General features: G+C 34.8%; 1 protein-coding gene across 1 annotated transcript in view; it reads right to left on the reverse strand.

Annotated features, from left to right (window-relative positions):
- Window positions 1-119: 119 nt before the first annotated feature.
- The window catches only part of LOC146538473 (uncharacterized), a 33,795-nt gene continuing 8,404 nt past the window's right edge, over window positions 120-25,510 (reverse strand). The window contains exons 2-10 of the mRNA XM_085186990.1: window positions 13,801-13,881; window positions 12,930-13,080; window positions 12,290-12,554; window positions 10,018-10,272; window positions 9,560-9,723; window positions 8,600-9,021; window positions 4,605-4,707; window positions 3,996-4,256; window positions 120-3,773 (exon numbers count right to left, since the gene is read on the reverse strand). Coding sequence (XP_085043116.1) covers window positions 2,319-3,773; window positions 3,996-4,256; window positions 4,605-4,707; window positions 8,600-9,021; window positions 9,560-9,723; window positions 10,018-10,272; window positions 12,290-12,554; window positions 12,930-13,080; window positions 13,801-13,865 — 3,141 coding nt within the window. The 5' untranslated portion in view covers window positions 13,866-13,881 and the 3' untranslated portion in view covers window positions 120-2,318. The remainder of the gene's footprint in view (window positions 3,774-3,995; window positions 4,257-4,604; window positions 4,708-8,599; window positions 9,022-9,559; window positions 9,724-10,017; window positions 10,273-12,289; window positions 12,555-12,929; window positions 13,081-13,800; window positions 13,882-25,510) is intronic.

Consider the following 25,510-nt stretch of genomic DNA (forward strand, 5'->3'; position numbering starts at 1 on the left):
TTAGAAGAATTTTGATTATTTTGTTACATTTCTTATGCTCCACGACTCCACGTAAAAAAATAGTTACACTAACATAAAGAAATATCAGAACTCATATAGAAATGAAGTGAAAACCAATGTATTTCTAAATATACTTTATTTCATAGTAAAATGCATATAAAAATTATAAAATTTACAAAAATATTTAAAGCAATACAAAGATCCAGAATATACAGAAATCAGAATATACTTACATATTATATATATAATTTTAAACTAAATAGTAACACTCAATAGAGCGTTAAAATACCACATATACTAAAATGTATTGCTTATTTTATTAATTATCAAATTTGCTATCGCCTAATTTCACGCCCAAAATAAAATGTCCCAACTCAAAAACATTTTTTTTTATTTACTAAAAACCGACACAAAAGCCATTTTCCGTAGGGTTTTTTTTTAGAAAACGCTTAAAGATTTGAACGTTGCGAGATTGAACCCCCGCGCTCGTAGCGCTTTGACCACTAAGCCAGATCGTCGTTATAACTTGTTTATAACAGTATTAAGTTGTAAGCACGCATATAAGAATCTCAACGTAGTTTGATAAAAACGTATGGCTTAGTGATCAGAGCGTGAATGTGAATCATATGAATGTGAATGTTTTCCATATGTGTGAAATAACATTTGATAAATGTTAAAAATAACAGACATTCTAATATTATATTTTATTTGTTCACAAAATTATAATTTTTTAAGTTATCTCACTTTTTCTCTAAGAGTTGTTGTGTAGTAGTAAAACTCAATTAAGTAATTATTTAAGTCATGACTAGACGTAAGTATGTAATATTATGCATAATTTGTACATATAATAATATAATTAATGAAAATTATATAAATAATAAAATATATAAATAAAATGTAATGAAAACAAGAACTATGAAATTTAATGTATTGTTATTAACATGTGTACATGTATTAAAATATTAAAAAAAAATGTTTAAATCTGGTTAATATATAAAAAAAATATCTATTAAACAATGTTGAACGTAAAATATTTTACATTGTGATATTATTGAAGAAAATTAAAATTTTGATAATTGATTAACTTCAATAATAGTTGATTTGGTTTTTTTTTTGAAAAAAAAAATCTGTGTTAAGCATCGTTATAAGACGACATTCTCAATTACATCAAAATAAATTTTATTACAAAATTAAAAGGCACAAATTCATTCGACATTTAGCCGTAATATCATTATAAACTCCACTTTACTTATAGATTATATCTAAAAAATGAAATTTTAGCAATCTTAAGTACTAACTTACATTATAGCAGCTTTCTTGTATAAATTTAACGAAAGTTACAATTATTTATAAAGATTCTTAGTTAGAACGGGTAGCTAGGACCATAAATTTTTTAAAGGGCTGAATCCACCTCATAAACACTTATAAATTATTTCTTTGAGGCCGCCGTGGCCTCAAAGAAAGTATAAAATACAAAAAATGAGATAAAACACGAGATTCTCTTAAAATAATTACATTGAGATTACAAAGGTACAATTATAATTAGGACGTAAAAAAACATGTTTATATTATTGATCTTTTCTCTTTTGATGTGTCCGTTTGTACGAAAGGACGTCGAAATTTTATCTGTGTCAGTTATTCTATTAAGATCATTCTTAAAAATCTTGAACAAAATACATCCACCATTTATTGCTTAATAATATGTAAGGTCCGATCGACGTGTCGTGTTCGCCTTGAAGTTAGCCTTTCTGAAATTTTTTGAATTGGACACAAGGCAAGAAATTAATATAAAGATGAGATGGTATGGTAAAGCTTTAAGATTTTACGATTTACTCGTATGTTTGAAATATAGCAAATATCCTATGATGAAATCCATCTACATCTAACTTCAGGGTGACCACAACTCATCCGCCGCACGCAAATGGATGGACACTATATTGGCTTAAGTGGTTCAAAATGTAATTATTAAAACTAAACTAAAATTTATATAATGTTATTACCTAAAATATTTATTGCTTTATTAGAACCAACTCCTTTATTACTTTCTATATTCAACTAAAATAATTTTGAAACAAATTAGTGTGAGCGAGATGAAATATAATGCCTCATTGTCGTCTCGTCTCTTTCTAATCATTTGTTAATAACTTGAATAATTGATTATTAATGATGACGTCAGTTATCAAAAAATAACATAAACAAAGATTGAACAACATGGCGACGTATCAAAAAGAAAAAATAAAACAGTCGTACAGATAATGTAAGAAAAAATCCATTTGACATATCACGTTGTCTCTTTCACACACACACACACAAATAGTCTACACGCGGGTTAACGCCGCATTCACTATCTTCCCGTCGTTTGTGAGCTGCGTATCTAAGCCCCTAGGTTTATCCTTTTCAATGGAGATCGTTACAACGGCGGGCAAAGCTCTTCGTTTGAACACAGCTTCACGTACTTTATTCCAAGCGCGAGGATTTGACGCGCGTACATATGTGTTTGAGCGCATATACTCGCACACTAGTGATTGGGCGGGGCCCAGGGCGGCGAGGGGAGTTTCTAGGGCGTCTTTGTCCAGTACCAGTAATAATAGAGTTGCTCGAGAGTGCGCCAGTGACAATTCCTGCAAACACCAAGCCGATTCCAAATACGCGGGGGACACTAACGCCAAAGTGAGTGCCGAATCTCTCACCGATCTCTCACTCAGCTGCGAGATATTTCCACCGGGGGTCCAATCTCGCGAATGGACGCACAAACGCAGGCTATATTTATCCTCTAGTTCAGGTAGTACCTTCGAGAATACGAAAGGCTCGTCCGAATATTCGTACGAAACGAATATATCGTATCGATATGCGACAAGATCGCGCGCCAATTTCGGAAAGTATTTGCGGCACAGGATTTGAATGCGTGTCCTTCGTTTGTATAGATAAGCTGTTAGTGCCAGGGTTAGTAATAGCGAGGCAATAACACTAGATATGGCTAGTATTGCAACACGCCGCGCGCACAGTTCACCCGATGCCACCGCCCTAATCGCCTCATCTAAGCCTCGGCCGCCCAAACATTTTATTTTACTATAATCGATTATGGCGTCTTTATGTGGAAAAGCTGCTTGTAAATCATCACTATGTTCACATGTACACTCGAGCGAGTTATTTTCCAGGTACATTTTAACGCCGGCGTTCAACAACGCGATAGGAACGGTGTTTAACGTATTATTGCGTAAATCCATTGTAAGGGGGGCGGTACGTTCGAAGGGGATGACAGGAGGTATTGTCAGGTTTAGATTAGACAGATCAATATCTAGCTGTAGGGCGGGCGGTAAATTTTTCATTACTTCGTTCACTATGGTGGAGTTAGTTATACGCAGTAAGCGTTTATATTTATATTTATCTAAAGAATCTAGAGCGGTTAGGTTGGGAAGGGCGGCGCAGGTTATTTCTAGGCGACGGAAAGCGGGCCTCAAAAGGCAATCGCAGGGAGAACATTGTTCGGGACAGATGAGTTTATCAAGCCCTAGGGTACCAACTTTGGCGCCCTCTAGGGCGGGTGGAGTACTACACAGTGCGTCCCCTAATTCCACAAGCGGAGCATTATTTGGTGACATAGACAAGAATGGGTATAAATCGCAAGTACATTTAAATGGGTTACCCATTAAACGTAATGTAGGCCGGGATTCTATCGGCAAGGAGGCTTCAAACGCAAATAAATCCACGTTTTCTATTTTATTATTGGAAAAATCCACAATAACATTAGAAGTGAAATATGTATCATGTACCTGTAGACAAATATAATACTTTTTAGTTTTTAAACAATGCATAAATACAATGAAGTGAACATGACTGATTTCAACAGTTGTGGATAGTATTTCCACTCGGGGAATTTTTTTTTATTTTTCATCATTGACTTCCACCACTAAATACACTGTCTCTAAAATAGGCAGAAAATGGAAAATGAGGTGACTTAACACTAACCTAGGATAAAAAAAAACAATACTCACGGAAAGTCCAGTAAAGTTATTATTAGACAAATCCAAGTGGCGCAGTTGAAACATTTCCTCTTGCCAATCATCACAAACTATGGACACTTGGTTCCCAGATAGACTGAGGTTCGTTAGACCTACTAAAGAATGAAAACGAGACAAATATGTCTTGTGAGGTTCACTAGACCTCTCAAAAGTCGCATATGGATTCATGTCAATCCTTTCGTCGATATTCATTGTTTCTGATATCGTCAAATTGTTATTTGACAGTGACAATACCTTAAAAGATAAAAATGGTATTAATATATTATTTTTAGCAACGAACGAACCCTGCATGGTCCAGCTTAGTTAAAATCTTTATTCGTTAAAACGAGTAAAATATTGCTAAAAATCAGTCATGGCGCAAGTGAACAAGCATGCGACTATACTATACGTGAAAGATTGTGAGTTCGATTCTCAATCGATGAAATAAAATATGTAAAATTTTCATGTTCCTGCTCTGATAACAAGACAAAGCGCGGCGTTGAGTTCTGTCACTTAACAACGAAACGGAATGTCTTAATACTAGATTCCTTCTGGCTACCCTGCACATTGAGTTTACAACGTAAAGCTTAAAAAATTAGTTACCTGCAAACTGCGCAGTACATCAAAGACACCAGTCTCTATAATTTTAATTTTATTTTCATCTAAATACAACTTATGGAGATTGCCAAGTCCTTTAAATACTAATCTGCAATAAAAAATATATGAAAAATATTTTTATAGAAATATCTGTAATTTTCAGCTAAAAAAGTAAACAAACAACTAAGCTGAAGTTGAGCTGATTATATATAAACGGTTGACCATATATTCTAATTAGACATGGGCGTTACGTAGCGTCACTAGTTTCAGAAACTGCTTACAAGCCAAATCACGGCATAACTAGTTTCGGGCTGTCGTCGAAACTAGTGATTGTGATGATTCGGAGCTACGCGGTGATTGTGAGCTACGCGGTTATTCGAAACTACTTACATGTTGCGTTGTGGTTATGTGTCTGTACACATAGCCATTATTTCACATACGTAGTTTCATGAGAGTAAGCAGTAACCACTAATCAAGTTACATCGACACTAGCACAGTTGTATCTCGCTCTATTATAGTACGTACCGCAACAAAAAAAGAGACGAGAATAGGCGAATTTGATTGAAAAGCTACAAACATCGTACTTTTTTGTATTATACACCCAATGAAACGAAAAAGCGATTCTAAACTGTAAACGCAGAAGTTAAACTATATTATTAATAGTTTTATGAAAATTCCAAGAAAAAACCATATTATTTTTATTAGCTTCATTGACACTTATGTAGTTGCATCTTGCTCTATTTTAGTACGTTCCGCAAGAAAAAAAGAGACGACAGTAGTTTAATATGTATGCATTAATGCAATTTGATCGATTATTATTTTATATCGATAATTAAAAAGTAAATTCTGCCTCGACACCAGAGCGAAGAAATGAAAATATAAATGTAAATAAATATTTAATTTCCTCGATTGGGGCTCGAACCCGCAACCGTCGCGTTACAGCCACGCCCTTGTGCCGCTGCGCCACGACGGTGGATTTTAACCAATTCCGAGTTTTTTTTGTTTAGCGTGACGTAGCTTTCCTAATGTTTATTATTTATTAAAAGAGGTTCGGTTACAATGGCTTGCGACGTTCACTTCACACTTGTATATCTTAAGCACATTGGGATTTTTTTTGCGATCTACTAAGACTTTTAAGAATTCCAAGAAACGAGGTTAGCTACAAAAAATTGAGGCCTAAACCCATCACTTAATAGAACTTTGAATGTTGATAATAAATTAGCGCAAAAATCTGAATTTGATGTTTTTAATGCTTCCTTACGTTTGTATAAAGCTCAACAGAAAAAATATTTTATATACGTAATAAAGAATCCATAACTGAGCTTACAATTTTTATAACTTTTTTAAGATCTTAATTTTGGTTTTGTATTTTGTTATTTTTTTTTATTTTATGTTTAGCTATATAGCAATAGTGCAGGCTGCTAAAATTAATTACTTTTTAAATGTTTTTAATTTTAAGTCTTTTAAATTTTTATTGTATACTTTATTTTAATTATGCAAACAAAAATTCTGAAATGGTCAGCGAATAAAGGCTTTATTTATTTATTATTTATTTATATTCAGTAGTAAAATTTTAAAATTTAATTTTAATTTAAATACTATATAAATAAATCAACTTCACGCTGTTTCCCACACACAGCAGGGTAGGCAGAGGGAACCTAGTGTAACACTCTGTTACACTAGGTTCCCCACTTTCTGCCGAATTCTGGAGGCATTGCGTGTTGAGTGGCAGAACTCAACTTCGCGCTTTACCTCGACACCAGAGCGAAGAAATGAAAATATTAATTTAAATAAATATTTCATCTCCTCGAGTGGGGATTGAACCCATAACCATCTGGTTTTTACCTCAAGTTTGGTCTCAAATTTCATCCAATTTTAAACCATAATATTTTGCTATTACGTGTCAGTTTCGCGTTTATGTTTTATTTTTTGTATTTTTAAATTTCTTTTTCCATTCTGTAAGTGTTAAATTACTCTTTTTGAATGTATTTTGTGTGTAAATTTTTTGTTTTCACTTAATTTGGAATTTTAATTTCACTCCGTAATGAAATATATCAAATATTATTAAAAAACGATCAGCGAAAAATCTATATAAAAATCTATATATTAAAAATATATAATATAATAAAGTGTATATAAAAAAATATATAAAAATAATTGTATATAAAATAAATTAATAAATAATTACATTTTAGTAGCAAGATATTGTAATTTAACCTAAAACGTTTTCAATCATAACTATAAAAGTAATCGTATTAAACTTCCAACTGCTTATGAAGCATTTGTAACTAGTTACAGAAATAACTAGTTTCTGAAACTAGCTACGCGTAACCCCGAAACTAGTGATCACCGGTTATGCTTAAAAGACGTTACGGCCCATGTCTAATTCTAATATTATGGTTAAGAACACTCTCGATTAAATCACCTTTCTAACATAAAAACCTAGATAAAAATCGGTTCATCCGTTTGGGAGCTACGATGCCACAGACAGACATACAAACAAGCACATACACACCAAACTCAGACACATAAAACTTTCTCGTCGGAGGTTAAAAGCCTATTCTAATTTTCTGATGATTCTTTATAAAAAATTGCATTATTTTGAGTTATGGCAGCATAACTTATGACAATTAGCAAATTTATCGAACTAAATACTTTAAATTGACATAACTTTTTTATTGAAATTGTAATGAATGAAACGACTGTAATAAAATAAACCCTATATGTTTTCGGAAGCTTGCCAGAATCCAAGTGAAAACCGCATCTAAATCAGTTAAGTCGATTCTGAGATTAGCGATAACCAACGCACATACAAACGGCAAACAGACAAAAATTTTAAAAATCATTATTATCATTAAGGTTAATAGAGGCGGGCGCATAAACAATGCAACGGACAATATAATTTTTTTTTAAATATCTTCCAAGTAGACTGTACTTGTCATGTCATGTACAGTCTACTTGGAAGTCATCGCTCCTTGACAAGTATGCAAAATTTCAAATTAATCCCATCTTTCAAAGTCGGTCAAAAACACGATCAAAGTTTTCTTTTCAAATATACATAGATAGATACTTTAATTCTAATCAATTCTTGATTATGCTGACTGTTCTTATCTCGACTTAAAAGAGGAGCAATTAAACAAGCTTGAGCGTCTCCAAAATATCTGCATAAGGTTCATATTTGGACTCCGCAAATATGACCATGTTTCCGAATTTCGTGCAAAGCTCAAGTGGCTCCCAATTCGACTTCGCCGGAATACACATGTTCTCTGTCTTCTGTATAACGTTCTTTTCAACCAGTTTTCCCCTTCATATCTTAAACAACGATTCAAGTTTTTAAGTGAATCACATGATCTCTCTCTCCGCTCCCAGAATACCTTATCTCTAAAAATTCCTTCCCACTCATCTTCCTTTTGCACAAATTCTTTCTCAGTCAAATCCGTACGCTTGTGGAACTCTCTACCAGTAACAATTAGACAAGCTAAAACATTACCAACCTTTAAAAAAAGACTTAAGGAATATTATATGACACTATAATCCTAAGAATAATTAACAAATGCAATTATTATATATTTATGTACCCAAATAATATGTTTAAGTATGTATTTATATATTTTCATATATATATATATATATATATATATATATATATATATATATATATGTGTGTGTGTGTGTATGTATGTATGTATATGTGTATGTGTGTATGTGTTTGTGTATGTATGTATATGTGTAGGTTTACTTTTATAAGTGTATGTATTGTCGTATCTATAATAATGACATACTCAGTGCACCTCTTCCCATTTAATTAATGATCTCCTCTACCCCAAGGTTGCCTGGAAGAGATTGCTCATTTAGCAATAAGGCCGCCTGTTGTACTCTCATAACAATATTATCTCTCTTGATTGTGATACATGTTTGGTGTACAATAAAGAGTATTTTACTTTTACTTTACTTTAGATACATAAGGCTGAAGCTAATAAAACTTGTTAAAAATCACTTACGTTTCCAGCGTTTCAATCTTATTTTTCTTCAAATTCAAAGTCTCCAGATTGGAGAGATCGTTGAAAACTCCGACAGAGAGATTAGTCACTAGATTATTCTTCAAATTTAGTGTCTTTAGTGACGTTAAATTAATGAACTGTTCTTTATTAATATAATTGAGTTGATTATCACTTAAATCTATGGAAATTACGGCAGACTTCTGACCAGCGGAATTCGCTATAGCGGAAAACAAATTAGGTGGGAGGGTCTCTAAGAAATTATCTGCCATATTAATAGATTGTAACATAGGAGAGTTGGTCAGTAAATGTGGTGGTGCATTGGTTAATGATGCGGAGTTCAAATTCAAGTGACTCAAAGATGGCAGTTGAGAAAATACTCCGCCGTATAAAGTTAAGTTCACTTTATTGTACATTAGTGATATCTGGAAATAATAATAAATAACTTATTACTTATTTTTAACAATTTTAAAGTTTTATTCCGCACTTAGGAAAGAAAAATACTATTTAGAAAACGTATAAAAATTTTGAACGTAGCGGGAATTTAATCCGCGCCTCCTGGAGACCGCCATACGTTCTCATCAAGCTACACCGAATTTCTTATACGCTTGTTACAAATTATTCTTATCTTTGGGTAGCAGAAATTTGTAAAAATCTCCCTACAGAGATGCTAACAATATAAATAACTTGTAACAAGCGTATAAGAATTTCGATTTTTTTTTCGTATTAAAATATTTTTTTATTTTCACTTTATTTCCCCTATATACCACGGTAGGTAGAGGGAACCTAATGTTAAGAAATTGCGTTCCCCACTAACTACACAATTTCCAAGACATTGCACGTTGAACGGCGAAACTTAACGCTACACTATCGCCTGTTAGCAGTGTGGAATGTAAATATTAAATAATTCCTGGAATGAGAATAAAAGACACAAAAGTCAAATTGCGATCCTTAAAAACTTACATTTCTCAACTTTGTCAGTCCACGAAAAACGCCTTCGGTCAAGTTTGTGAACTCATTATCATACATATCGATGTTCAGTAGATTGGCATTGAGACGGAAGACGCCTATCGGAAGGGTCGTGATACGATTCCCAACTAAGCTTAATTGTTCCAAGTTTGTTAAATCTGAAAAAAGGGGTTACGGTATTAATATATTCAAAAATCATAAAAATGTTTGTTCACAAATATTTACAATATTATAAATCATATCGAGAGTATCCCTGCTCGATTTAAATAAAATATACCAGCTTAGGGCATAGTCCCCATTTAATTCAATTCGGTTCACTCATTTTTAGATACACGAATTTCTAGAGAGATGTCATTTGTATTACAAATATTAGACAAAGAAGTAAATATTAGAAACATTTTTTTATTTTTCCTCTAAATACTATAATAAAAGAAATAAACTATAACAACAACCTTCAAAAGCATCCACGTCGACGTATTCAATCTGATTCTTGAAAAGTAGTAGAAGCGTCAGACCAGGTGTGTTTTTAAACGCGCGTTTCGGTAGCGTTTTTAAGCCGCCCTGAGAGAGTTCCAGTGTTTTTAGTTTTGGCAAAAAGCTCTCATCACCCTCCTCCTTTAATATGAACGAGCCGCCTGTTAAAGTTGCACTTTCCAAGGAACTTAACTGCACCATGACAGAATAAGGCACTGATGTTATATTGTTTTCTAAAAAAAAAAAACAAACAAAAAAAGAATTGAGGCCCACAGACTGACGACAACTGACGGTTGTGGTTTCGACACCCACAATATTTTATATTTCGTCGCTTTGGTAGCAAGATAAAGCATTGAAATCTCATACAACTGTGCGTGCGGTGTGTGGGACAGGGGTTTAACATTAGGATGTCTCTGATATACGGCGTATAGCTAAAAAATATATTGTTAAATATAATAAAAACTATTCTATGAAATAACTAAGCATTTGACAGACAACGCTCAGCTGCAAACTAAGCGCGAAACGACAAAATTCTCCATGTTATTTATTGAGGGGAGTATAAGAGGAAGAGGGAGGGAAATCTAGAAATTCATAAGAGAACGAGATTGATGGTGTTATATTGTAGTGGTGTTATATATATTATACGCAGGACTTACTATGTATTCTAATAATATATAAAATATATTGTGAACACGTGATGATATGATTTATCAAATATTAAACTATAAACATGAAAATTTGCAAGTGGGAATACCCAAGATAACAAGAGGTCAACAAAATAAAAAATATATATATACAGATATTATTAATAATTGTTTGGTTTAACTCGGTTATCTCAAGAACTATTTGTTCCAATCGATAGATGGTTTTCATCACACTTATCGAGGAAGGCTATATTACACTACGTTAACCGTTCCGATGTTGACCACTGGTCGTGATGTCCAATAGATAACGGAAGCGGTTTTTTTTAATCCCATGGGTCTATCATATAGCATGGTAGGCGGAGAGAATTTAATGGACACTCCGCTCCCTACTTTCCGTTCTAGTTTAGAGACATTTGCGTGTGTTTTTATAGCTTCGTGCCGTAACCAGCTAATATCAGGGTACGCAGACCTAGTTGCCTTGTTTGCCACACACAGCAAGAAAATGAAAAAAAAAATCCCCTGGGTGTATATCGAATCTACAATCATTGCGTTACAGTCACGCGACGTGCCAGAGCGACACGTATATACGTTAAGTGTGTATTTATCGTAATTTTGACTAAGCAAAAATGTCACTCAGTTATTCATAATACATCGACCTATTACGCATACATTACTAAATGTGGAATAATAATATTTATAGTAAACAGAATTCTCATTCGCCAAATGATAATTCAAGGCAATTAATTATCTTTGGATAGCGGGAATTTGTAAAAACTTTCGTACACAGATTATAACAACATAAATAACGTCGTAACGAGCGTATAACAATTTCGACGTAACTTGATTGAAACCTTAGTGCGCAAACCCCTGGGACAGTTCCTAGGAGGCGCGGGTTCAAATCCCGCTACGAAGTATTGGGGTAAAACCGGGAGAGTTGGTCACTTTTTAAAAACTTTATTAATAATATTATTTTATTTTAAGAATACGCTCTATACGGGTCTTCGATTTTTTGATCCACTATCTATTATGCAGAGCGAATTTTTTTCACTTTTATGGGTGAATATATTTCCAGCGGTAGCTAAAATTGCTTGAAAGTATAAGATGTAAATATTCATTACTTCCTAACTAAAATGGGGCATCTATATAGTAAAGCTTGTTAATAATCATTAATTATCTGATAAAATTATTGTTTATTTCAATAATACCTATATGCATGGGATTTTCCAGTTCTAAGCAATCTAAGGCCTACGCAAAGGACGCTTCTTATATACCGTGCAATGCAACACAAGTAATATATTCATAATTTAATATCACAGTTGTTTTCACCATCTTTTAGGTTTCAGCTTGTTGAAAGAGAGAACCTAGTTTTTTGCCACTTTGTTCTCCATTCCACGTCCATTTTTAGACTTTTTTGTCTTTTCCTTTCAACGTGACACTGGCGAAGTGATTTTGTGCTCAACTGGCACGCTCGGAACGCCATAATAGAAAGAACAGAACAGAACAGACTTTTCTGTCTTTATCCATACAAGCTATAAAAATAATCTTAGCTATTAATATTTCGGCATCTACATCTAAAATTTATAAACCAAATATTCTTATTACTTACCAATCTTTAGCATTTGAAGTTTCCTAACACCCTGTATACCTTTGACATGATAGGGCAACAATTGTCCGCGAGGCTGGTTGAATCTTAGTATATTCGTGGTATTTGTTCCAAGCAACGTCAGAGGGCAAAGTAGGCTTTCATCTGATAAAACTACAAATGTAATTGTAAACACTTTTACATGAGCGTCAGTCTGACCGTTTGCCGATGTATAACTTTCCACTAGAGGCTTAGCTTGAATCAAATCCGTGCAAATCAATGGACTAGGCTGTAATAGAATAAAAATATGTATGGTGTTCAGTTTTCTTTGGCACCCGAAGGTACGGTCAGTTAAGTTTAAAAAGTGCCATAGTGAGGTTTTAGAGGAAAGGATGGACTACAATTGCCAGTCCATGCGTCCTCACGATAAAAAAAGTTATGCAAAGATAACCTGAGTACCAGAAATTTGTTTTAGACTAGGGAAATGGAATTGCATTCCTCCGCGCATTTTTGTTGTATTTTTATACAGAAATTAACCTTTAAAACAGAGGTTAGTGACAGATATTTGCTGCAAAAGTTGTGAATTTGATTGCGGAACATATATTCGTGTGGGGTGTGTAGGGTTTTTCCTTTGGATAAGGGAACTTCCTGAAATAAATCCTACCTTAACGTATTCTACTGTGAGAGTGGTCGCTCCTCTGTCCACCTTGTAGGAGAATTGGGTGCCGGAGATGAAACAGTCCACGGAAATGCTGCCACCTTCAGTCGCGGGCTGGCACCCTTTCTGCGGTGCCGCCCACGGGCCGTCGACCACACTAGGATGAAATAAGGATTTTTTTTAAGCTTCAAGTTGTATCTCGCTTATTACAGAGTTCGCAGGGAGAATAGTATTAAGACACTCCGTACTCCACGCACTACAGAATTTTCGAGACATTGCTAATTGAGTGGCGGAACTTAACGCTGCACTCTGTACAAAGATTAGTATTAAAGTTGTAAATTCTCTTTAGAAAAAAAAAAACTAAACTGGACTGGTTCGGAGCGCTTTGACTATATTCAAGTGGCGCGGAAAATGGACAAGTATTTAATATAAATTTTTTTTAAATTACTATTATTAAATTAATTGACATGATCACTCGGGCACCTAAAATATATTGTTAATTATATAAGAACAAGTGTTCAATTTGTTGCCGGCTCTTCTCAGCAAAACTGCCTTCCAAGCCGGTAAGACTGATACATTGCACAAGTGCACACAGCAGGGTAGGCAGAGGGAACCTAATGTTAACTCTTAAGAGGCTCCGTTCCTATTTTCCGCCGAATTCCGGAGGTATTGCGTGTTGAGTTGCGGAACTTAACACTGCGCTTTGCCTCAACACCAGAGCGAAGAAATGGAAATATAAATTTAGATAAATGTTTAATTTCCTCGAGTGGGGATCGAACCCACAACCAGTCCCCTTTACACTTTACAATCACACTTTGCCCCATGACTAGTCTCATAAGAATTTTGAATTTCAAATATGTATAATGATTCGACTTACTCGTAAAAAGGTTCTTCTTCAGCTAGCACAAAACCAATGATCAGCATAAACTGAAAGAAAATCATCTCTGTAACGGCATCACTGAAAAAAAAATACACTAGTTAATACTATACTAACTTCTTTTGTCTTCACGCTATATTCCACCATTACCGAATCACTCAGCACGCAATATATCTAAAATTGTACTGTACGCGTGGTACGGGGTGCCTAACATTAGGTTCCCGTTGACTACCCTGCTATATGCTGTATACTGTTAAGATACATCGTTTTCCGCCGAAACCTCGAGATATTGTATTTATTTATTTTAACACTGTATTATTATTTATTTTAACATTGTATATTATGTGAGCGGGGAAATGACAATAATTATTCTCCCACTGCGACGCGATGACTTCAATAACAAAACGTTATAGTTATAGATAAAAACAGTATTTTTGAAAGGCGTTGAGTTCCACCACTCATGACTCAATACACAAAATCGAGAGCAGTGCTTGGGAAACGGAGTGAATTAACACTAGATTCCCTCTGCCCACCCTGATATAGGCGTGAAATATATATATATATAAACTAAACGTGTGTTTCGAATGATAAACAATAATGACGCACTGATAAGAAAACACCATTAAAATTGCGAGTTATTTTTGCGAGCGTATGGCAAATTTATGAGGAAAGATGTTTAAAACGCGTGGTTTTTGTTTTTGTATTATTAAAACAAACAAAATATTTCAGAAAAGTAATAATAATTTTGTTGTTTGCGCTACCGGTTTTCGGATAAATATAAAGGGAGTGTCATAACACTGGTTTCGCTCTACCTATCCAGCTTTAAACAGGATACAGTGGAGGTATGACAATTATCTCGTATTTCGCAGGGCTGGCAGAGAGAAAATCGAGGTAAGACACACACTCTATGATCTGCTCTCCGCCTTAACACTTGTTTGTTGTTTCCCTCTGCTTTACCATGCTATGAAGCGACATGAAGCTAAAAAAACCGGACCTGTCCACCAACAGTTATACACCAATTTCAGGATTGTAATTGTGAACGAGTAATACAACTTACAAAAATTATTAAACTTAGGTTTGCGGGCGTATGCACTCATTTTGTATTTCATACAAACTACTATTTTCAGTTTGCAATAGTTTTTATCTGTAATATAAATATAAATTTGCATCTTTCAGGTCTTTTCCTTTATTTCTATTGTAAAATTTCATTTCATTCCAAATTTCATAACTGAGGGAAGAGCTCTCTTATAGGTTTTGTTTACGCGGCGAATTTCACACAAACTGCAGCAAAAACTATGCATAGTACATAAAGCTCGTATCTTTTGAGTGCGTTGACTTTAAAGCTTAATTTTTTCTGTGTTCCAACGTAGGTTCAGTATCAATTTCAGTCAACTGATACCTTCCCGCGATCTTCGGGACCGCGTCACGGAAAGACGGAAAACAAAGTGATCCTATAAAGGTTCTCTTTTTTCCTTTTGAAGTACGGAATCCTAAAACGTTACCCACAATAGTTCCCCACATTATATTTACTTGGAACAGTACTTTACTTACTACGCATCTATTAATTATGATCGAGTAATCGTCCTATCATTATAAAACGCCCACTAATGACGTCATTGCGCTCATACAAACGATATTGGATTTATCCACGCGTTTTTCCATATTTTGTGCTTATATTATATTGTAACTATCTATAATATGTACATCTTCATTACAATATTCACATTTTTCGCCAGTGAGAGAGACAGTAGAGGCATTGCTTGTTGAGTGGCGGAACTCAGCGCTACGCTTTGCTTCGTTACAGAGCGAGGAGATGAAAATATTAAATACTTCATTTCCTCGAATGGGAATCGAACCTACAACCCGTCGCATTGTCACAGTATCACGCTTGCGTCACGACTGGCTTCTATTAGTATTAAATTAAAATTAAGTTAAAATTTAATGTCTTAATGGGAAGAGGCACACCCTAGGTTCCCGAAATCCTTCTACGTACCCTGCTATGTGCGGAATATAGTGTGAAGCTAACAAAAATATATGTTTATAAACGAGTTTCTGGGAAATCAAAAGCCATATCAAATCAGGTATATTTCAACTGAGAAAAATCCAAGTCTTATCAAAATGGGGTTATCAATGTTTGAGATGTAGCTACCCACGCATTCCTAGAAGAGACGTGTAAAATATATTTGGAGAGGTAGGTATATATTTCAAATTATTTTAATTTCTATTCTAGTAGCAAGACAAAGCGCAGCGTTGAGTTTTGTCACTCAAAAAACAAAAATTGGGCGGTGCGTAGGGAACGGAGTGCCTTAACACTTTTTGGTTCTTTTTACCTATCCTGCTACATGCATACAGCGTCAAAGTATAAAACATTACTCTTAAGTTACAACATGGCTGATATAAGAGATAAAAAAATATTCAATACCATCGTAAAACTTAAGCGTCGTCGCGTCGGTTTTTCCACTTAAACCGGTACGATTGAATTTGTTATGGTGTATACTGAACATAGCAAGGTAGGCAGAAAGAACCTAGGAACCTAGTATTAAAACATCCCGCTGCCATTAAGACATTTCATGTCCCACTTTCCGCCAAATTCTAGACGTAAAAAAAATACTTATTTAACTATCCATATAAAAGCCAGCTATCAAATTTCATTTTCCTTTTTTTTCGAATTTGAGGTTAATGCTGTTGCTACTGGTTTTTACAACGACACAGGGTGTGTAGGGAAAAGGGTACTCGTCCCTACAAAAATTTGCAAGCTCTTTGAGGCTTATAAGGAGCTATTAAACCTCGCTACGATCAAGTTTTTATACATTTTTAAATAAGTTTTTTTTGTAGCTTTACGCTGTACGACGATGTAGCTCGTTAGGCAGAAGGAACCTAGTGTTAAGAAACACCATTTCCCACGCAACGCACTATATTTGATACGCTGCGTATAGAACGGAGGAACTCAACGCCGAGCTTTACCGTGTTACCAGAGCGAGAAAATGAAAATAATTGATCCACTGAAATGTAAATCGATGTATATGTTAAGGGAAGGGATATCTACAGGGCAAGCCTAGTGTTAAAACACATGCCGTAAAATTTTATAAACATTGCGTGGTCGACTGATAAAACCCAACGCCGCAATGTGTTATCAGAGCGAGACAACAACAACGTGCAAAAGCATCTCTTTGTCTCGTCTAGAACTCGATTTTAATAATATAAGCTTGTAGTGGGTGGATTTGATTAAAGAAAACAGGACAATAAGTATGTAAATGGATTATAACAGTATTTCATTTAACGTATGCGGCACAGCGTGTCACTGTCAACGCGATGGTCGCGGGTTCGATATCCACTCAAGGGAAAAATATATAAATATTTTCTCGCTTCGGCAAAACAAAACGTAGCGTTTAGTTCCTCTAAACAAAACGCTATATCTCAAAACGCGTTCAGTGTCGGCAACGAAGTTTCTTTACACTAGGTTCCCTCTACTAACACTGCAGACAAATTGAGTACCTAATTTACTTAATAAAACTTTTTTTAGCTTCAAGCATGAAGGAGGAGGAGGAGTAGCGAATCCTTTTCCATTATCATCCTTTCCCCAATTTCCGTCAAATTCTGGACATAACATACTATAATCAGTTAATAATCTGTAAAATGAGGACCGGAGCGTCTCAACATTAGGTTCCCTCTACCCACCCTCCTGTGTGCGGGATACAGAGTGATGTAAAAAAAAATCTGAATTATTATTTTTAAAACAATAAAATACTATAACGGGTTTCACTTTATTTACGGTACACATAAGTACTAGCGAGAGATGATTTATACGCGCTCGAATATTTCCGAGAATAATCAATTCAATGTGGTCGAACTTCGAAGTAACGAATGTATTATGAATGTATTAGGTAGTTATAAATAGCTAGTATACTACTACTATTATTTTTAGGGTTCCCTATCTCAAAAGGTAAATACGGAACCGTTATAGGATTACTTTGTTATCCGTCTGTCAAGAACATTTATCTCGAGATAGCATAGAGATATCAAGCTGAAATTTATATCAAGTATTCAGGTCTAAAGTCCCTTGAAACACTGCAAAATTCAAGCTTCTAATTAGCTTCACAGTGTATCCCGCACACAGCAGGGTAGGCAGAGGGAACCTAATGTTAAGGCACTCTGTTCCCCACTTTCTGCTGAATTCTGGAGGCATTATGAAATTCGACAAGAAGTGAGTGATACAATACAAATAAAGCTAATTAGTACGGAAGCTTTGGTGGGTTTTTTTTATTTGCATCACGCATACGGCAGGTTAGGGAGAGGGAACCTAGAGTTACGTCATTCCGTGAACCATGAACAGGCCAATTTACAAAGTATTGTGTGTTGAGTGTTGGAACTCAACGCTGCCCTTTGTCTTGTTGTCAGAGAGAGAAATTAAAATAATTAATCGAACCCCTAATCGTCGGTTACAATCAAACGGCAACCATGGTGCCACGACGGCCTCACTAGATAGATAACTACGACTATAACTAATTTATAATATTCTAGAGCAGGTACAGTTTTAACTAACAATTTTAGAGGCCCGCGTAGTGCCAGGGCACAAGCGTGCGACTGTAAACGTTGACAGGCTCTGGTAACAAGGCTAAAGCGCGGTGTTGAGTTCTGCCACTAAGCCCGCAATGCCTCAAGAATTCAGCAGTAAATGGTGAACGCAAGTTAAGAGAACGAAGTGTTAAAACGATACAGTGCAAATTTTTAAAAAGATATTCCCTTTTTTTAATTCATGACAAAATCAGAGTGGGAATTTAACCCACAACCGTCGCATATACAAAAGACACAGTCCCATTGAGTTACAATTATCTACCTACTTTATTCACTATATATAGCATATGCCTGAACTGTGATATATGTATTAGTTAATTGTACAAAGCTATACTGATAAGAAGGTCAACTTGTAGGATTGTACACTGATAAAACAATTTTCTTTGAACCCACACTTGGAAACTAATTAATAACATGAGTTGTTTTTTTTAGCTTGACACTGTATCCCACATATAGTAGGGTATGACAGGGAACCTAGTGTTAAGGCACTCCATTCCAAGCATTGCTCCAAATTTTCATGACATTGCATATTGAGTGATGAAACTCAATGGCATGTTTTACTTGTTACCAAAGCTATCCATTGAAACATGATGGACTCATTTTATGTTACTTTGTATTTAGAATATTTTGTTTACAATTTTTCTATAAATAGCTAAAACTAATGTAATAATTAATTAAAGATGTTTTGTTTCTTTTTTATTCATACAGGACAGACAGATAGACTGGTTGTCTATTATTATTTGTTCAGACAGTGTGTGACTGTGACGGGTTTGATTTCTAGCCGTCAGAATGATTATATCTCGATTATTTTGATTTTCCCACTCAGGTAAATAATGCACTACAGAGTGTTTTAACACTAGGTTTCTGTGCCTACCTAGAGTCTTAATATTCATTATTTATTTATAAATCTGTGACAATTAAACAAGTGTGTTAATAATAAACTTGCATAAAAGTTACTGCAAATTTATGATGAATAATTTTTTTAGCTTCATGTCCCGAAAATAGTAGGCTAGGCAGAGAGTACCTGGGTAACTAGTGTGAAGACACTTACAGTCCCCACTTTAGGCACTCGAGGCATTATAGTGGTGAAAATCAATGCGGCATTTTGCCTTGTTTGTATAACAGTTGCATGCTGGTGCCCCAATATTTTGATATAATAAAGAATTTGAACAGAGTAATCTTAGGAACTGTTTTTATAAAATTGAAAAATTTTTTTTATCCATTGTGAAAGGCATGGGCTTAGGGATTGAGGGGCCCAAATAGTAAAGCTGGAGATCAGGCCAGAATATTTGAAAAATTAAAAAATTGCTTGTTTGTCTTTTCATATTGAGTAAATAACTATACTATGCACTCAAGGAACTGTAGTTACAGTACAGTCAGCAAGTTAGCTGTAGATGGCTGAGCAAATTTGATTTTAGGATTTTTCTTATTTTGATGAACTTGAGTGAACATTGCGCAAAAGTTCGGAAAACCTTACTTCAGGACGGCCACGACATTTCGACCGTACTGTACTTTAGTTAAAGACTCTTCAATTTTATTTATAAATAAATATAGTTTTGGATTGGATTCCCATTCAGGGGAATTCATTATTTTCACTTCATAGCTTTGGTAACAGGACAAACCGTGGCATTACGCCACTCAACACGCAATACCTGGAGAGTTCAACGGAAATTGGGAAACAGTGTCTTAACCGTAGGTTCTCTTTTAAAAAAAGAATAAAACAATTTTACTATAGAACATCCGGGTAAGTTAGGTATTAGCGCCAGATAGTCCTATATAATATTTATAAACAACTTTTTACAAAACAATTCAAAGAAATCTAAATATTAAATTAATTAATAGAAAATGGATTTTTAATATAAATAATAACGGAAATAGATAAAATTCGATAAAAAAATAAACAATCTGCCATTTTGATTTTGTCATAACGTAGAAGCAAAGGATAATATTTGAAGAGAGAACTCACCGTGTTTTTAATATTTAATCCCTCTTAAGTAACTAATTTAATGAAATTCACACACAAAATGTTTACACAATGTATAAACTTAATTTTATTTAGATATACACACGAAATAATTATAAAAATAAATTATTTTGTAACACACGTCTACTAACATAGTGGTTTTGATTGACACTAAACTAAATAAAGTTGCCATTTAATAATAACCGCAATGACGTTATCATGCTAATGGCGTTTGATTGTAATGTTAACGCGAGGATTGTGGGTTCGATACAAACTCAGGGTAATGTTTCAATTATTTTCATTTCTATACTTCAGTGAGACTGCAGACATTAAATATTTTAAAAAAATCAACTTCACGCGATATCCCGCAGCCAAGGGGAACCTAGTGTTAAGACATTACGTTCTCCATTTTCCGCCGAACTTTTGAGACATTGCGTACTGAGTGATGGAACTCACAGCCGTTTGCCTCGACACCAGAGCGAAGAAATGAAAATATAAAATCAAATAAATATGTATTTCATTTCCTCGAGTGAGGGTTGAACCCATACCCAGTCGCGTTAACAGTCACATACTTGTGCCCCACTACTGGCCTTAAAAATTTATATATGTTTATTATTATAAAACAACATGTAACTGATCGCTGACTAATGTGAAATAAAAAAATAAAATACAATTATAATTTATATTAAATAAAACTCAAATGGCGTATAGATGGTAAAGGTACATGGTTCCAGCCAGCACACCATTTGTTATAAAATAAATAAATTTATATAACCTAAAATAGGGCAAAATTCTCACCACTGGCAGCATTGAAATTCGCAACATAAAACAGTTTCAATTTCAACACATTGTGCGAAGAGTGTAGTTAATATATACGTCTCTCTCTCACTCGCATGTGGAAATAATAAATAAGTATGTCTGCTAATAATTGTAACTTAAATTTGATTGAGTATTGAATTTATTTAAGAAATGTGGCCTTGGGAAAACGTCTGAGTCTGAATGATCACACACACGTATTTAAATAATTTTCAATTTCCCGCTCTTGTAGATAAAGCGCGGGGTCGAGTTCCGCCATTTACTTAAGTAGGGTACTTACTGTTATAAATTTAGGTATCTATAATATTGTATCACATATATGACTTATATATTATACGTGCGTGGATACCCATTTCTTAATAACTACTGAAACGAGTTTGATGTAGCGTAGTCTGTTTGTCAATTGAAATAAACCACATTTAAATAAAAAGAAAACATGTCGGTACGGCTTATAGTTTCCGAAATATATGCGAATATTTACATACATACACTACGTTACGTTACTTAATAGCACAAATTAATAGATCACTATATACTTCATATATTATCATCTATTCAACTAGCGAGCCAAACGCGGCATCGCCCTATTAAGCATAATATTATACCTAGTGGGTATAGCCAAATTATACAAAATGTTTACATAAATCATAGTCTATATAAGTTATATTACTGAAAAGTTTCATCTAAATCCGTTCACTAGTATTTTTATGAAAGTAGAACAAACAGCCATCCTCAACAATCTTTCACATTTATGATATTAGTAGAATACCATACATACTCGTACATACATACATATGGACATGTCAAACTTATAATCAAACTTTTTTGAAGACGGTTCAAAAAGACATCTATGTAGGTACACAAGAGAATTACCTTTACAATAAATAAAATTAAGCCCTTTAGAGGACAGTGAAAGATCCTTAACTTCTTACTTCTAGGTAACGAATGAGGAAAACCGATGGTTAAGTTTAGACTTACGAGTCTGCGTTCGTTTTACAGGTGTAGCGTATAGTAAAATATATCAAACCTGTGCCTAAAAAAATCATCACGATTCGTCTAGAGTTTATACGGTAGTAGGTATATAAGTAGTAAGTAAGGTAAAATGATTATTAAAGAAATATAGGGATTCCAAGAACAAATAATTAAAACTTATTACACTGTTCAAGAATATTTAAAGGATAAATATGTATGGAATTAATGTTTATTGAATGTAATGCAGGATAGTTGCCAGCAAATGTAATAAATTGTACCATAGGCTTTGAAAAGAGCAACTGTTGAGTTTCTTGCCGGCTCTTCTCAGCAGAACTGCCTTCCGAACCGGTGGTAGCTTTTTGTTTATATGTTCATTCGACGATTCAAAAGTGCATATAATAGTCTATTTGAATAAAGAATATTTTGAATTTGAATAACAAAAGAGAGTAGCCCATAGGTATGTTTCTCCACACCTCCTCTCACAGTTCCATAAAATCGATTCAAGTGTTCCTTTATTTAGCCCGGACAAACAGAAAGACAGACAGACAAAAATTTTCACCCTTTTTTTTGAAGTCAGTTAATAACCAACTTATTTTAATTCTAAAAACATATCTTTTTTACGAAAATTAGTTTTAAATACCATCTAAAATCTCTTCAGTTTCAGCTTTACTTTTAAATATTTTATGTTTATCTACCCACTGCAGGGTGTGTCTCAGGTACGCCCCTTCAAGTTCCTCCCCTATTAGGCCACGCCCTGTAGGAAACCACCCCTGTTGTCAGTAAGCGGTCGAGAGTGATAACAGAAGGTAGTTTAGAGTTCAAATTTGTGTTATTTTTAGTGCGTTTTTGAGGATTTTTTGGGCATGTAAGTACAATTTGTTTTTAGTTACTAACATTTACTAGTAGCTTCGAGAAATAATTAGGCACTTGTGTATGACACATTGTAAGTGCGGGTGGTAACTCAGCCCACAGGTACAGGTACATCGAAACTATTAACGTAATGTAATATATAGCAAAAAAACAAAATCAAATCAGCTGCACGCTGTATCCTGCACAGAGCAGGGTAGGCAAAGGGAACCTAGTGTTAAGACACTCCGTTCCCCACTTTCTGCCGAATTCTGGAGGCATTGCATGTTAAGTGGCAGAACTCAACGGCGCGCTTTGCCTCGACACCAGTGCGAAGAAATAGAAATATAAACGTAAATAAATATTTCACTTCCTCGAGTGGGGATCGAACCCACAACCGTCGCGTTACAGTCACACCCTTGTGACGCTGCGTCACGACGGCCTCGGTAATATACTCGTATATCCTTCCTCAACAAATGAAAATATTTTTATGTTGGATCATTAGTGACTATGAGGCCACCTGTGGAACAGGGGCTCAGGCGTGCGACCGTAAATGTGACAGGATGTGGGTTCAATTCCTACTTGAGGAAAATGAATATTTAATATTTTCATTTCCTCGCTCTGGTAACGCGACGCAATAGCACGGCGTTGAGTTCCGCTATTTAACAAGCAAGCCCACCAAAATTTGGCGCAAAGTATGAAAGGAGCGGACGGAAGTGTACCTATTAATGGGAACGGAGTGTCATAACACTAATTTCCTAGATTTTCTTCTGCCTAACCTGTTACGTGAGGGACACTATTAAAATGACATAACCATATAAGTATCATTTCCAAGTTTACAAATAACACAAATGAATTCATCTGTGAAGCGTGTAACTAGATGCGTAGTTACACAATTATGCAAACAATCTTAGGGTTCGGTATCTCGAAAAGAAAACGGCATGTCTTACAGAACCACTTTGTAGTCCGTTTGTCTGTAGTCTGTCCGTTTGTCAAGTCTATTTATCTCAAGATTTCGTAAAAGATTCTCAAGATTGCGTAAAAGAAATATCGAACTGTTGTTCTACGGTCATTGGGAGGTCTCAATAATTTGACTGAATAACAATGAAAGGTATGGAACCTTTCCAATGGTAGACCACTGCGTTTGTATCGTAGGCAGAGAGAACCTAGAGTTAAATCACCACTTCCCCTTCTCACCGGATTTTTCGGCTTTTACCTTAGTGCCAGAGCGAAGAAATGAACCTATTAATAAATAACAATGCTGCAATGCATTCCCCCGAGTGAGGATCGAACCCACAATCGTCGTGTTCTCCGCGACAGCCTCGTAATATTATGTTGATAGTTGAATTGTACTATCAATTTTATGCGCAGTAAAATTAAAGGTCGTCCGATGCTCGGTACATATCTATTTATTCGCCGTTTAATTCGCTTACTCGCTTAAGACGCTTTTTGGTTGGGGCTCTTGTGGGAACTCCTTAAGCAAATAATCAATAATTAATCTATCTTGATTTAGTAAGTTTTTTTAGCTTCACGTGTTATTTCTGCGGGTAGCCAGAGACAACGTATCGCCAAATACTACGGTCTCTGCATATCTCTTTATCCGCATCCGTTAACCCTTACCTCTTTAGGCACGCTATCCTTATGAGGGGGTAAAAACTGTTTACGTGATCTTCCTCCAGTTTCATCTACACTATACTCTGGTAGGCCAAGTTAGGTCACCGTCTGTTTCTCTTACCGATCACTCTTACTTTTTTAATCCTTTTTACCACTCCGGCACTCCTTTATCAGTAGTTCTCTTAACGTGCCAACAGCACTTGAATTCATTCTCCTTTGTGATTATGTGATTAGTTTATTTGTCAGCTCTATCCCTTATATCAGGATATGCAGAGGGAACCTAGTGTTAAGACACTCCATCCCTCCATGGAAATAATGTTATTGTACTGATACACTTTTGTCTGTTCTATAAGTTGAACCCGCTACAACATCAATACAGCTTTTTCGTCTTAAAAATAGTCCTAAACAAATAAGTGATCTTATCTCATGCAATTGACATATTTCATACGTAAATAAATCTAAAAATCCAAAAATAATATCTATCTCTTTGAAAATTATTATCAAAATCGTTATAATATTGACTTATCATTTAACGTGACAAGTTATAGCCGCGACAATTTTTTATTTCAACTAAAATATATCGTTCATACAAATTTAAACTTTGTACTATTGGAATAAGATCTATTTGTCTGGAAGAATACGCATTAGTAAATTTGTGTGGTGAGACAGGTAAATATTATATTTTTGATTTGCACCGCGGGATGCTTTACAAAGTAGGGTGACAATGTTGCCTTTAATATAATTTAGTACTGGTTCGTGTATTCGGAGGTGTCAATTTGTGTATGTGTAATACACAATTCCGTTTTAAATAGACATATACATTGTTTATATCTATTTAGTAGTGTCAAGACGCTCCATTGTCCGTTTTCTCCCTAATTTCAAGACTTTGGGTTCTAAGTGTCTATCGGAGCCTTAAAATAATTA

The sequence above is a fragment of the Heliconius melpomene genome, chromosome 6 (genome assembly GCF_056956725.1).
Source record: "Heliconius melpomene rosina isolate 202511_hmr_F chromosome 6, ASM5695672v1, whole genome shotgun sequence".
NCBI lineage: Eukaryota > Metazoa > Arthropoda > Insecta > Lepidoptera > Nymphalidae > Heliconius > Heliconius melpomene.